This window comes from Oenanthe melanoleuca, chromosome 2 (genome assembly GCF_029582105.1).
Source record: "Oenanthe melanoleuca isolate GR-GAL-2019-014 chromosome 2, OMel1.0, whole genome shotgun sequence".
In the NCBI taxonomy this organism is placed as follows: Eukaryota; Metazoa; Chordata; class Aves; order Passeriformes; family Muscicapidae; genus Oenanthe; species Oenanthe melanoleuca.
This window is the reverse complement of record NC_079335.1, coordinates 2,385,560-2,397,717: the sequence shown is the minus strand read 5'-3', so window position 1 is coordinate 2,397,717 and position 12,158 is coordinate 2,385,560. Positions and strand designations below refer to the sequence as shown.

The 12,158-nt window shown below is 47.8% G+C and overlaps 1 protein-coding gene across 3 annotated transcripts in view; it reads left to right on the top strand.

Annotated features, from left to right (window-relative positions):
* ADGRB1 (adhesion G protein-coupled receptor B1) overlaps positions 1-12,158 on the top strand; it is a 197,992-nt gene that overhangs the window by 148,028 nt on the left and 37,806 nt on the right. For all 3 annotated transcript variants that reach the window (XM_056485647.1, XM_056485646.1, XM_056485648.1), the window contains 2 exons: positions 1,814-1,883; positions 8,455-8,521. In XM_056485647.1, the coding sequence (XP_056341622.1) occupies positions 1,814-1,883; positions 8,455-8,521 (137 nt within the window). The remainder of the gene's footprint in view (positions 1-1,813; positions 1,884-8,454; positions 8,522-12,158) is intronic.

The window sequence follows — 12,158 nt, the reverse complement described above, 5'->3', positions numbered from 1 at the left end:
TCTTTGGCTTAACTCCTACAACACAGCTACCACCTGTAGTAGCTGCTCCTTGTCCAGACCCATTCCCAGCCCAAACTGAGGCTTTTACCCAGCCTTGGAACGAGCCAGGCCCTGGAGCTGCCAAGTTCACAGCCCCACTCTGGATTTCTGCAGAATTACCACGTCGGAGAGAAGCGTTTGCAAAGAACAAGTTGCTATTTTTGGCAGAGTCTTTGCCAAATTCCCTCTTTCCCAGGGTCTCTTGCACCAAGCTGTATTCCTGAAAATGTCCTTCCCTGTGTGGTTTCTTCCTATGGGATGCTGGCACCATAGGGAATGCAGGATTTATCCAGATGAGGTGTGAAGGAGGCTCAGGGAGAGGGGCAAGAGTCAGTGGGGGGAAAAATGAGAAAAAGTGAAATGGAAAGGAAAAAGGAAAGAGAAAAAGGGAAAGGAAAAAAAAATAGAAAAAAGGGAAAGAAAAGGCAAGGGAAGGGAAAAAGGAAAGGGAAAAAGGAAAGGGAAGTTTCAGGGAAGGAAATGGAAAGGAAAGGAAAGGAAAGGAAAGGAAAGGAAAGGAAAGGAAAGGAAAGGAAAGGAAAGGAAAGGAAAGGAAAGGAAAGGAAAGGAAAGGAAAGGAAAGGAAAGGAAAGGAAAGGAAAGGAAAGGAAAGGAAAGGAAAGGAAAGGAAAGGAAAGGAAAGGAAAAGGAAAAGGAAAAGGAAAAGGAAAAGGAAAAGGAAAAGGAAAAGGAAAAGGAAAAGGAAAAGGAGAAAGGAAGGGGAAAACCAGAAATGAATAAGAGACACTTTTAAAAGCTCCTGCCTGTTGCATTTGGACTGATGAAATGTGATCTGTGCTGAGAAATCTCACGTGGGAAGAGAAGCACTTCCCTGCAGGATAACCCTCAAATGCTCCACATCCCAGCCAGCTTGGCCCTGTGGCTCCCAGCTGCTGCAGAGCCTGACTATTAATCAGCCCTGGGATGATGTGTGTTGCTGAGGGCCCCCTTCCCAGGGGAATGGTGTTTGGAAGCTGTGCCTGCACATCCCTGGGATCTCCTGCACTCACCTGCCATGACCTCTGCAGCTCTGCAGCTCCCAGCTGGCTACTGATCCTGCTGATTCTTAATGGGATTTCCCCATCTTTAGTGTTGAGACAGCCTAATTCCTCCTGCCACAAGGAGGAGGGCTGTAAAAAGCCACAGGGAGACCTCCAGAGCTGAAGAACCTGATGTTATGAGCTGATCTCCAGACATTTTTTAGGGAAAGGAGAGAGCTGGACTTTGAACTTTCATAGATCTTGGAAGAGACCTGAAACTCTTTCTCATTGTTGTTCAGAGGAACCTGCTCCATTACAGATCTTGGGGGACCTGTTTGGGATAGGGAAACTCAGTTTTAGTTTCTTTTTCTGTCTCATTTGGGGCAGATTTGAACCTGGGTTGCTCATCCTACACTGAGTGCAAACAAAGCTCTTAATCTTTGGGTTCTGGGAGTTGGGTTGTGGCTGAATAGTCCAACTTCAGAGGCACCATGAAGTACCTATGAATAAAATAAATCAATTTTATGCATCTGAATCTAGTGAAAGACACCCCCACAACTGCTGAGACCACAGCAGGGTGGGAGCTGATTACAGGTCATGATACTTATTTAAATTAACAGAGGTAATTAAAGTTCTTGCTTCTAGTTTTGGGCATCCTGAGCTTAGTCTGTGCCACAGAGCCAGGCTGAAATGGATGCTGCTGGAATAACTCTGGGAAGAATGGGGAATATGGAGTGGGAGAAGGGCTGCACATGTGATGGAATGACCAATTTCCTCCTGTTTCTTTTCCATAGGGCTGCCTGCCTTGGTGGTTGCCATTTCTGTGGGATTTACTAAAGCCAAGGGATATGGCACCGTGAACTAGTGAGTAATGGGTTCCTTTTCTCCCTTGCTTTATCCTCCATCCTTTTTGTCACATCCCAGTCACTGACCCACAGGAGGCAGGCTGGGAGCTCAGTTTCCATGTGCAGGACAATTTCTGCATCCCTGCCTCTTCAGTCCATCATCTGACCAAGCTGGATCGTGTGTTCCTTTAAAAACAAGTTCCTAGGGACTAATTAGGTTTAACTGTTGCATTTGTGACATCACTTTGATCTAAATACCTTTTACTGAGAGCTTTTTAATGTATTTTTAAAGGGGGAAGGTATGGAATATTTAAACTTTAGGATGTTTAAAAATTAAAGCCAGCTTTTTTTTTTTTTTTTTTAATGTTTTTGTGCTTGATTGGCCCCATGTTTTCAAAATAGCTCAGCTCAGTTTTAGGCAGCAGAATGAGCCTGACTTGGGCAAACCAAGGTTTTGACAGCAGCCTGTGTTTGCCTGTTTTCCAAATTCCACATGTTTTTGTCTTTAGGAAGCTTTTATGTGCTCATAATGGGGGAAGGAAAACAGAAAAGAAATAATGGGAGAGGTAAAAAATGCATTAAGGCAAGGCTGGGCTCACTCAGAGCTGAGTATTAGTACGTCTTTAAATGAAAAAGGAAAAAAAAAAAATTTTGTCCCTGTGTTGTTAAAAACCTTAGAAATTTCATGCATAGTGACAGTTTGAGGATAATATTTAATGTAGCAATAAGTCAGGCTCTTCCCTACTGCATCCCATCATTTTCCAGAGCCTTGGGCAGGGGTTTGCAGCCCACATGGGTGATGTTGGAGACTGGAGCTGTTGATGTGGCCAGCAGAGCAGCAGATGAGGCTTCAGTCGTCCCACTGAGGAAATGTCATGTGGAACCTCCTGCTCTCCCTCAATTCCCACCACATCCTGCACACCCACGGCCAAATGGTCCAGGGTTTGCATTTTAATGGCAGGGGAGAGAATTAAAGCAGCACAGCAGCATTTGCTGTTTGCTTTGCAGCCTGAGTTCCTGCATGACAGAGGGCTCAGCGTTGTGGATTTCCTGAGCATAAATCCACAGGCAGAACTCCTGCAGCCAGGCTGGCACCAGGATGCTTTGGCTGTGCCACCTTCAGTGTGGCCTGGTGGAGAGGGACCCACTGGTGGTTGTGCCACTCAGGAGAGGACAAAACACAGCCTGGTTTGCAGAAACATCACCAAGATCCCAAATTAATTCCCTTTGGATTTTCTGTGGGTCATCTGCCTCTGGCAAAGAACAATTCCTAAAGAACAAGCCTCAGGGAGATGGGAGGGAGGTCCTGGATATTTCTGCTTCTCTTTTGTTTTTTTTGTTTCTAGACTGGTGGGAATTGGTGCAACAACCTTTGTGGCTCTGTCAAAAACCTTTAAGAGTTTTTTGGTCAATGTTGACAACACAGAAGTGCCTGGGCAGGGAAGGGAGGAGCGTGCAGGAAAGCATTCCCTGTTTTCTGCCTGGACCACTGTGCCAGCCTGTCCCACCCTGCAGGCTGCAGCCAGGAGGGTGTCAACGTGTGACAAAACCTGCTGGGCTGCTGCTTTGCTCTCAAGTTGGCACAGGGTGAGGTGGCCAAGAGGCTGGGCTGACTTTCCAGCGTTCCCAGGGGTTGCCTGGTCACACCAGCTCTCCTCCTTTCAGCCCCAAAGACTCTGTCACTCACCAAGGGCTGGCTGCCAGGGGGTGGAAGGGGATCCCAGCTCTGCTGTCAGCATGTTTGTCACCAAAATTGTGCTGGCCTTCACAGCCCAGCAAGTCCAGCTTGATGAGTTTGGTTTCAGTGATCCTTTTCTGGGATATTCCATGGTTCTGTGGTCCCTCCTTTTGCCTCCTTCTCACATTTCCCAATGTGGGGTGAAGCTGGTGAGTCCCACCAGAGTCATGAGAAGAAGAACAGTTCCTCTCAAGCTCAAAATTCTCATCAGACATCCCCAACGCTGCCATCCTGTTGTAATTCCACATTTTGGTACCTTCCAGGACCTAAAGGACACAAAAAGGCTGGAGAGGGATTTTGACAAGGACATGCAGTGACAGAACAAGGGGAAATGGCTTTGAGCTGATTTAGATTGGATATTGGGAAGGAATTCTTCCCTGTGGTGGTGCTGAGGCCCTGGCACAGGTTTCCCAGAGAAGCTGTGGCTGCTCCACCCCTGGAAATGTCCAAAGCCAGTTTGGACAGAGCTTGGAGCAGCCTGGGATGGTGGAAGGTGTCCCTGCCCATGGCAGGGGGATTGGACAAGATGATCCTTCAGGTCTTTTACAGCCCAAACCATTCCATGATTCTCTGAATTCCTGCTGGAACTGGCTTTACCAAGAGCCAGAGTTCAACAGAGCTCACTCACACTGTGGTGGGTTCACGAGCCCTGATGCTGAATTAAATGCAGCATCTCTGTAATGAGAGTCACATTTACACTTTTGTGCATTTCAAACATGAAACAAATATTGCTGGGCACCCTGACAGACTGGAGTGCATTCACACTTAGCCCTGTTTTCCTGCTCAGAAAGGTTGAAAGCTCTGTTGCATTGCTGTGTGGGGTCAATGTTGGTTTTTTTACCAACCTTGGTTTTACCTCTCCTCCAGAGCAAAGTCAGCACTGCACAGCAGCAGTTTCAGAGCTGCTCTCCAAAACTTGAGCTTTAGCTTGGATATTGGGAAGAAATTCTTCCCTGTGAGGGTGTTGAGGCTCTGGCATGGGTTTCCCAGAGAAGCTGTGGCTGCCCCATCCCTGGAAGTGTCCAAAGCCAGATTTGATGGGGCTTGGAGCAGCCTGGGATAGTGGAAGGTGTCCCTGCCCATGGCAGGGGTGGAACCAGGTGATATTTAAGGTCCTTTCAGCCCAGTTTTGTCTCCACTGGGACATTTCAAGTGGGCACTGCAGACTTTACAGATCCAATATTTGCAGCTTGCAGAAGGAAACAAGAGCTTTAATCACAGCACATCCCTCCCTGGGAAGGAGGGCACAAGAGGTGACAAGATAAACCACAAGGGACTTTTAAAAACCCACACAAACCACACAGAGCCTTTTAAAGCATCTTCCAACCCTGCAGTTTCTGGGTCCCAAGAGCAGTGCATGAGCTCCCATGGTGGAAGTGGATATTAAATCAAAGCAGGGCTCTGATGTTTAGGTGAGCACAGAATTTAACACTCCACAGCAGGTTTTTTTTTTTTTCTCTCATCCCACTCACAATGTTAAAAAAAACCCTGACATCCAACCAACATGACATGGTCATAAGGGCATTTTGGGGACAGCTGCAAGTGTTGAAGGCATTGCAGAATTAATCTTGGTGTTAAAGGTTCTCAGGGCAAAGCTGGTGGGAGGGGCAGGGTGTGAAATGTGTGATGTGTCTTGAGGCTGGAGCTGCCAGTCCAGCTGGATCTTGAGGATGTGCCAAAGGTGGCCCAACCACAGTGGAACACATCCCATCAGGATGTTCAGCCTGGGACCTCAGCAGGATTTCACCCTGTTTGGTCCTGGTTTTTTTAATTGTACATGGGATGAAGCTTTTCTCTAACAATCACAAGTGAGCAGCAGGATGGGGTCTGCCCCACCAAGAATTGTCCCATCAAAGGCTTGGCTGTGTCTGCAAGATCTAATGCAGAGAGATCAGAGCCAGTGGTGAGTTTAGGGAGCTGTAGTATGTTTAGTATTTACCATTTAGCTGGCCAGACTGCCCTGAGTCATAAGCTGAAGAGGGGGAGAGTGGTTCAGATTAAAAATTGAATATGTGCTGGAGGATTTGGTGTCTGTGCTGTTCTGTGAGTGGTGACTCCCAGCAGCCATTCACTCAACCTTTATTACTCAGGACACTCCAGCAAGGAGATTTTTCCTTTCTCTTGTTTGAACTGCATTTGAAAGGAGATTTTGCTGTTGTTTGGAGCATGCTGGGGCAGGGTAGAGGCTGCACTTCCAGTCTCAAAGAAAGTCTGAGGAGCACCAGAGGTCTAAAGGACCTGCCACTGATCACCTCCTTAGATTAGGCTGAGTGCCTGGATAATAACTCTGCTTTTAGCAGGGACTGCCCTGGACCTCTAAAGCTTCACAAACAACCTCCTAAATCCTGAAGTGAATAATTGAGGTTGTGCCACTGGCACTGGAGCTCACATCTTCCCCACAAGAGAGCCCATCAGAAGTTTTCTGAGCACAGCCTGCACAAAGGAGATTTCTCAGGGTCCTGGAGTGTCACTGCATCAGGGCTTTTGTGACCCACAGGTATCTCAGCAGCTGCTGGGTTAATCTCTGGATAAACACTGGTATAAATCAGGCTAGCCCTGTAATCTCAATTACACAAAATGTTTTGTTGGTGTTGCCTAATTTTACACAGGGTTGAGGTGGGAGCTGTTGCTGGCAGGGCTGGACAGTGTGAAAAGGGCTCAGTGGAATCCAGCCCTTCCCAGGACCAGGACAAAGCCACCACCTCCCATCTGTGCTGGGCCAGAGTCACAAAAAGATCAGATGGTTTGCAAAAAAAAGCTCTTTTTGTGCTGAACACAAGAGCTGCTGTCAGTCTAGGAAACACTGCTTGGGAATTGTTAAACCATTCACTTCCTCCCTTGCAGTAATTTTATTTTAAAAAATCACTGAAGGGATCCCTTGGAAAGTACAAGCGAACCTCTTAGCGAAATGCAGAAATATTTCTGTGCCTCAGAGGCATGAGGCTAAAAGCATCTCCACCAGGCTGGGGTTTGCTGTCAGTTCTGCCTCTTGGATACCCCTTCACCCTTTCCTTTCCCCTGCTGGCAGCCAGCAGCTCTGGCAGCCTCAGCAAGGCTCTGATGAGTGCAGTGGCAGGGAGGTCAGCAGTCAGAAGGGATCTGTGCTTGGTGATGTGTGATCTCACCTTCCCAATTCCTGCTGCTCCCAGGGACCCTGCAGGGGTCAGAACCCTCCTTGCACCCAGTCCCCAGCACTAATTGCAGTGCAGCACTGTCAGGTTTCTTCATCTGAGCCACCAGTTGGAACAGATACTGGGAAAAAACAGCTCAAAAATCTGGATGGATAAAAAGGTTTGGACATGGTCTCATGGGATTTGGGAGACCTCCAGTCATTTCAGAGTCCAAAGCTTCATTTTTACTCCCTCCCTTCTCAGCTGATTATTCATTTTATTATTACAGCTGTTCAGACAGCTTGTGACAGAGCAACTTGCTATCAGGAAGAAATCAGAATTGATTAAATTAGCACATTACAGGTTTAATTTAGACATAAACAAGATTCAGATCTTGGAGAAACCACAATACGCTACTTCTAATTCTCAGTTTGAAATACTTCCCTTTCTTTGGGATGCTTTTTCAGAAACGTTCCTTGTTTTGGGGTGAAAAAAAATAGCGTTTTTTTGCAACTGAGATTTAATTTTAAAAATATGAGGCTGATCAACAAAGCTGAAATGTTTCCAGGAAGACTTTTTTTTTCCCCCTGTGAGCATCATTTGGCTCCTGATGCAGGATGAAAGCATCTTGCTGAGGGCAGGACAAGTGAATTACTGCAGGGTGAGCTGAGTTAAGAGCTTGGAGAAAGTTCCCTCTCCATTGTGGTTTTCTGCTCCTCTCCTGTGGTGAGTGCATGGTTGTTTCCTGCTGAAACAGGATTACTCCATTCCACATTTGCTCCAGGGTTCTGCCCTATCAAAGCGTGCAGACTTTCCCAGTGTAAATTCCCATCCTCTCCTGCCCTGGAGCACTTAATTTGTGTGTCCATGCCCTGAATTGCTGGACTCCCCATGGAAAAATGGGAATTTCAGCTCCAGTGCTGCTGGGGATGTTCCTGGCTGTCAGAGCCTCAGGTTTTTTTGGTCCAGCCATCTGCTCCAAGCAGAGTCACCTGGAGGTGGCTGTGCCCAGGTGGCTTTTCAATGTCCCCAAGGATGGAGATTTCACAAGTGCTCTGCTCATCCTTTGGCAGGGCTCAGGCACCCACAGGGGAAAAAACATTTCCTTCCTGACTTCACAGTCAGACCTGAAAAACAGAAACTCAGAGAATGGTTTGGGTTGAAAGGGATATTCAGTGTCATCTCATTCCAATCTCTGCCATGGCAGGGACACCTCCCACTATCCCAAATTGCTCCAAACCCCATCCAGGCTGGCCTTGGGCACTTCCCACCTTGCTGTTGTGTTGTTAAATTTCCCCATGGAGGCAATTTCAGAGGGAGGGAAGAAATGTCCTGCACCCCTGGAAGACTCAGGGGTGAGCAAATGAGCAGAGGAAAATTTCCACTCTTCCCACTCTTTCTCCCAGATAAGTAGGGCAAGATCCTCATCTTGCCAGCAAAATGCTGCAGCTGCTTCCAGGACCTGGTCTGAAACACTCTCCTTAATTTTGCATGAATACCCCTGTCAAATGTCATCCTGTGGGCAGGTCCCCAGGCAGAGGAGCCTTTCTACAAGTTCAGGAGAAATGGGAAGCAAAACTTGCTTGGTTGAAAGTCTGAGATTTTTTTTTTTTTTTTTTTTTTTTTTTGCCATGGGATGTCACCTCCCAGGCTGAACTCTGCAGGCAAAGGGAAGAAGCCAACATGTGCTTGTTGGGGACATTTGCCACTGGGTGACTTTGTCTTCTCTCTTCCTTTTCCAGCTGCTGGCTGTCATTAGAGGGAGGACTCCTCTATGCCTTCGTGGGACCAGCGGCTGCTGTCGTTTTGGTATTTAAACTTGTCTCAAAGATGTTTGTTTTTTTTCTCCCTCTATATCTTATAGCAATTTCTTTCAACCCAAGAATGCCCCTCTTTATTTCCACTTGTGTTTTGAAGTGTTTCCTCCTTCAGGAATAACGAGCAAAGCCAACAATTTGGGATGGGGGCACCTCTGTCCTCACTGGAGCCCCCTAAAATCTGATTAATGCTTTACCTTGGTTTTGCTCTGTCTGGGTGGAAGTGCAGGATGATGGTGGAAAACTCTGACATTGACTCATTCAGAAAATGCTGTTCCTGGTGGTTTTCAGAGCAGGCTGTGCCCTCACAGCCAGCTTTTATTCCTGGTGCATGTGCATGTGAGTACATTTCCTTGCTTGCAGGTGAAATTGAGATCTTCAGATCAGTGCTGAGGAGGTCCCTAATGACCCTAAAAATGTCATGTTTGCTTTGAATTCAAGGAGATGGCAGGGTTAAGGTGGGCATTCCTAACTCCAGCTCCTGCTGGAGTTTGTTCTTCTGTCCCATCACCCCTGGCCCCAGCACAGACCAACACCAACCTTGGCCAGTCATTATTTGAGTGTAAGGTCACTCCAGGTGACATTCCTTCCCTGCTGCTGAAGGCTGAGAAACCTCAGGGCTGAAAGAATCTGGGAGCTGCTGCTCCTCCAGGAAATCCCTCCTGCAGCAATTCCCCTTGGGTTTAAAGCCACATTTGAGCCCCCACATCTTCCTGCAGTTTCTCTCCAGCCCAGTTTTATCCAGTGGAGGAGCTTTATGCCTTCTGAGGCTCCAGAGTCCTGCAGGAATGGGGTTGTTGACACTCACAATTCCTTTTTCAGTGCAGGTTTTGTTTTGTGCAGAGCCTGGGGATGAAATGCCCCGTGGCAGGAGCTTGCAGGAGAATAACTCCACAAAAGCTGGGGCTGCCTCTGTTCTCAGTGCTGTCACTGCACATCAAACCATCTTGGTGCCATGGTTTCATGACTGTGACAAAGAGAAAAGCCAGCAGTGTCCCCTCCTCTGCAAGAAATCAAAACTGGCATCAGCTGAGGTTTTTCATGTGGGGTTGTGACACAGGGATTCAGAGGGAGGAAGCTTTGGTAGTGCCCAGATCACTCTGCTGCCTCAAACCACCTCACTTTTGTTGTGCCAACATCAGGGAAATGATCTTTCTCTTTTCCCTTCCCACTTTTAAAGTGTGAGCAAAACACAGGAGCCTGTTTCCATTTGGCCAGCTCGGTTTTCCCTCACCATCAAACTGAGGAAATGAGATGTCCTCACAGAGGGGTGAGCACAGGCAAATGGTTCCTGCAGCTGATATTTGGAAGTGGTGAATCATCTCTGGGGGTGTCTGGCCCTGAGCAGCACCAAGAGAGAGGCCACACACCTCGTTTAGACTCCCTGACTCATTCCTGGCCAAAGGGACAAATGAATATTGCCCTGGTAGAGACACCAGAGAGCCTGGGGGAGGAGGGGGAGGAGGGGGAGGAGGAGAAGGAGAAGGAGAAGGAGAAGGAGAAGGAGAAGGAGAAGGAGAAGGAGAAGGAGAAGGAGAAGGAGAAGGAGAAGGAGAAGGAGAAGGAGAAGGATGGAAAGTCTTTTTATAAATGGGAACCTGCAAACAGATGAGCTCAAATAGTTGATAATACTCTGAAGGTGGTTTGTCTGCAGCTTCAGCAATGTTCATAAATCAGTCAGGCCACTGACACTGAACAGCTGCAGGTTTGAAGGATAAAGGTTTGACCTTTATTCTTAAAAATCTTAAGCACAGAGCTGTTGGAAGCAGTTTTGCTCGCCCAGCTCACCTGGAGCAGCCTGGTTATCACTGTGTGTGTGCAGGGGAGGCTCCTGGAATGAAGTGAGGACAGGGCCAGGCAGTGGTGATGTCCAGGAATCCCAGACTTGAGGCTTTGCTTCTGCATGTTATCTCAGAGATAAAGAAGTAAAGCTACTCTGCATGTTATTGGAAGAACATCCATGTTGTGTCCCTGACTTAGGAAAGGAGTGGAGCCAGGATCAGAGCAGGATGTTGATCGTGGTGATCAAAGTACTGGATTGATTGATTGATTGATTGATTGATTGATTGATTGATTTGTTAAACCAGTGCAGAACTGCTCTTTGCTGTCTCCCCTGCTCCTTAGGAATGAGGATGCAGGTTTGGCCAGCCCTAGGACAGATCCAGCCACACTTCAACCCCACCTTTCCTCCTGCCTGGCTGCACCTTAAGGAAAAACCTTTGTTGGACTCACCAGGCTCCTCCCCAGGGAAGGACCAGGGATTTCATGGTGCTCCCTCTCTTTCCAGCTCATAACCAGGCTTTGGTTTCCTGCTTGGCTGTGCCACTGTGCCTGACTTGCCAGGGTTGTTTCTCTAAATCAATCCCATGGTGAGCTCTAGAAATGGTCTCAGCTGACCCAGCAGCTGATGCAAACAAAAATAACTGCAATTCCTGAGTTTTTCCATGGGTTCCCAGCTGTGGGCTCCACATCAGTGAGCTGGTGAAACCAGCAGAAAGGTGGATCATTGGATCATTGTTTTGAGGATGATTTAGGCAATTAGTGAGAGGTTTGATCCCTTCATTTGGGTCAGGAGACTCTTAGGATCTCTTAAACCCACAGACAAGTGAAGTCACATGAATTAATCTCTGAATTCGGCCTTGAAACATTTCCCTGCAAGCCCCACGTGCAAAACAGCATTGACCACAAGTTTCTACCACCAGAGCTGTAGCACTGACAGCAAAGTGAGGAGAATGTCACCTTTTCCACCATCAGTGCCCTGCCCACAGCAGGGTGGGGCTGGTCCATGGGGTTTGTAAAGCAGATGCAGCTGGCAGCCCTGGATGCTGGAAAGGCACAGGGAGGGGTTTGGGGTCACTCTGCAGGATCTCAGCTCTGTCCAGCCTGTATTTCACTCTGGATTTTTGTATCTGATGGGCACAGACATCCCTGCTCTCACCCTGAGGGAAATGGACTGCAGGGAATTGTTATTGCCCATTGATTTTTGGGGGAATTCTCTTTGCTGTGCCATCTCCAGTGTCTCCCAAGACATCCCAGCAATGCAGATGATATTTCTACTTGCTCCAATGCCCCTCCACCTTTATTTTGAGAGCAGCAGTGGTGTTATACCTGGAAAGAGCTGTGATAAATTGTCTAAGTTCTCTTCATGCTGCTGCTGGGGCAGCTGACTCCAGAAGGTGCTTTGGGAAGAAGCCAATGTCAACCCACTGTTCTCTCTGTACTGGCCACTCTATTTGGATTTTTTGGGCTAATCAGTTTGGATTAGCCCAAAAAATTGTTGTTGTGCCTGGGGTTTGCCTTGCTGGACTTCAAGCAGTGTTAGGGTACAAACAGCCCTGCAGCAATCAGAAATTCCCAGCCTGTCCTGCTTCATGGAGATCTGGTTGAGAGTTGGACTTGATGATCTTTTTCAATCTTGGTGCTTCTCCAGCCTCCTTGATCTGCTGCCAGCTGCTTTCTGCTGTCCTGGACTCACTGGTGCACGGCCAGGGGAGGTGGGACAGGTGGGGACAGGGGACACAGTGGGTGGTGGCCTGCAGAAGTGTGACCTGGCTTTGGGAAAAACCCTTCTGTGTTACAGAGTCTGACCTGACCCACCTGAGAACAAAACTTGTGTGTTGTTTCTCTTT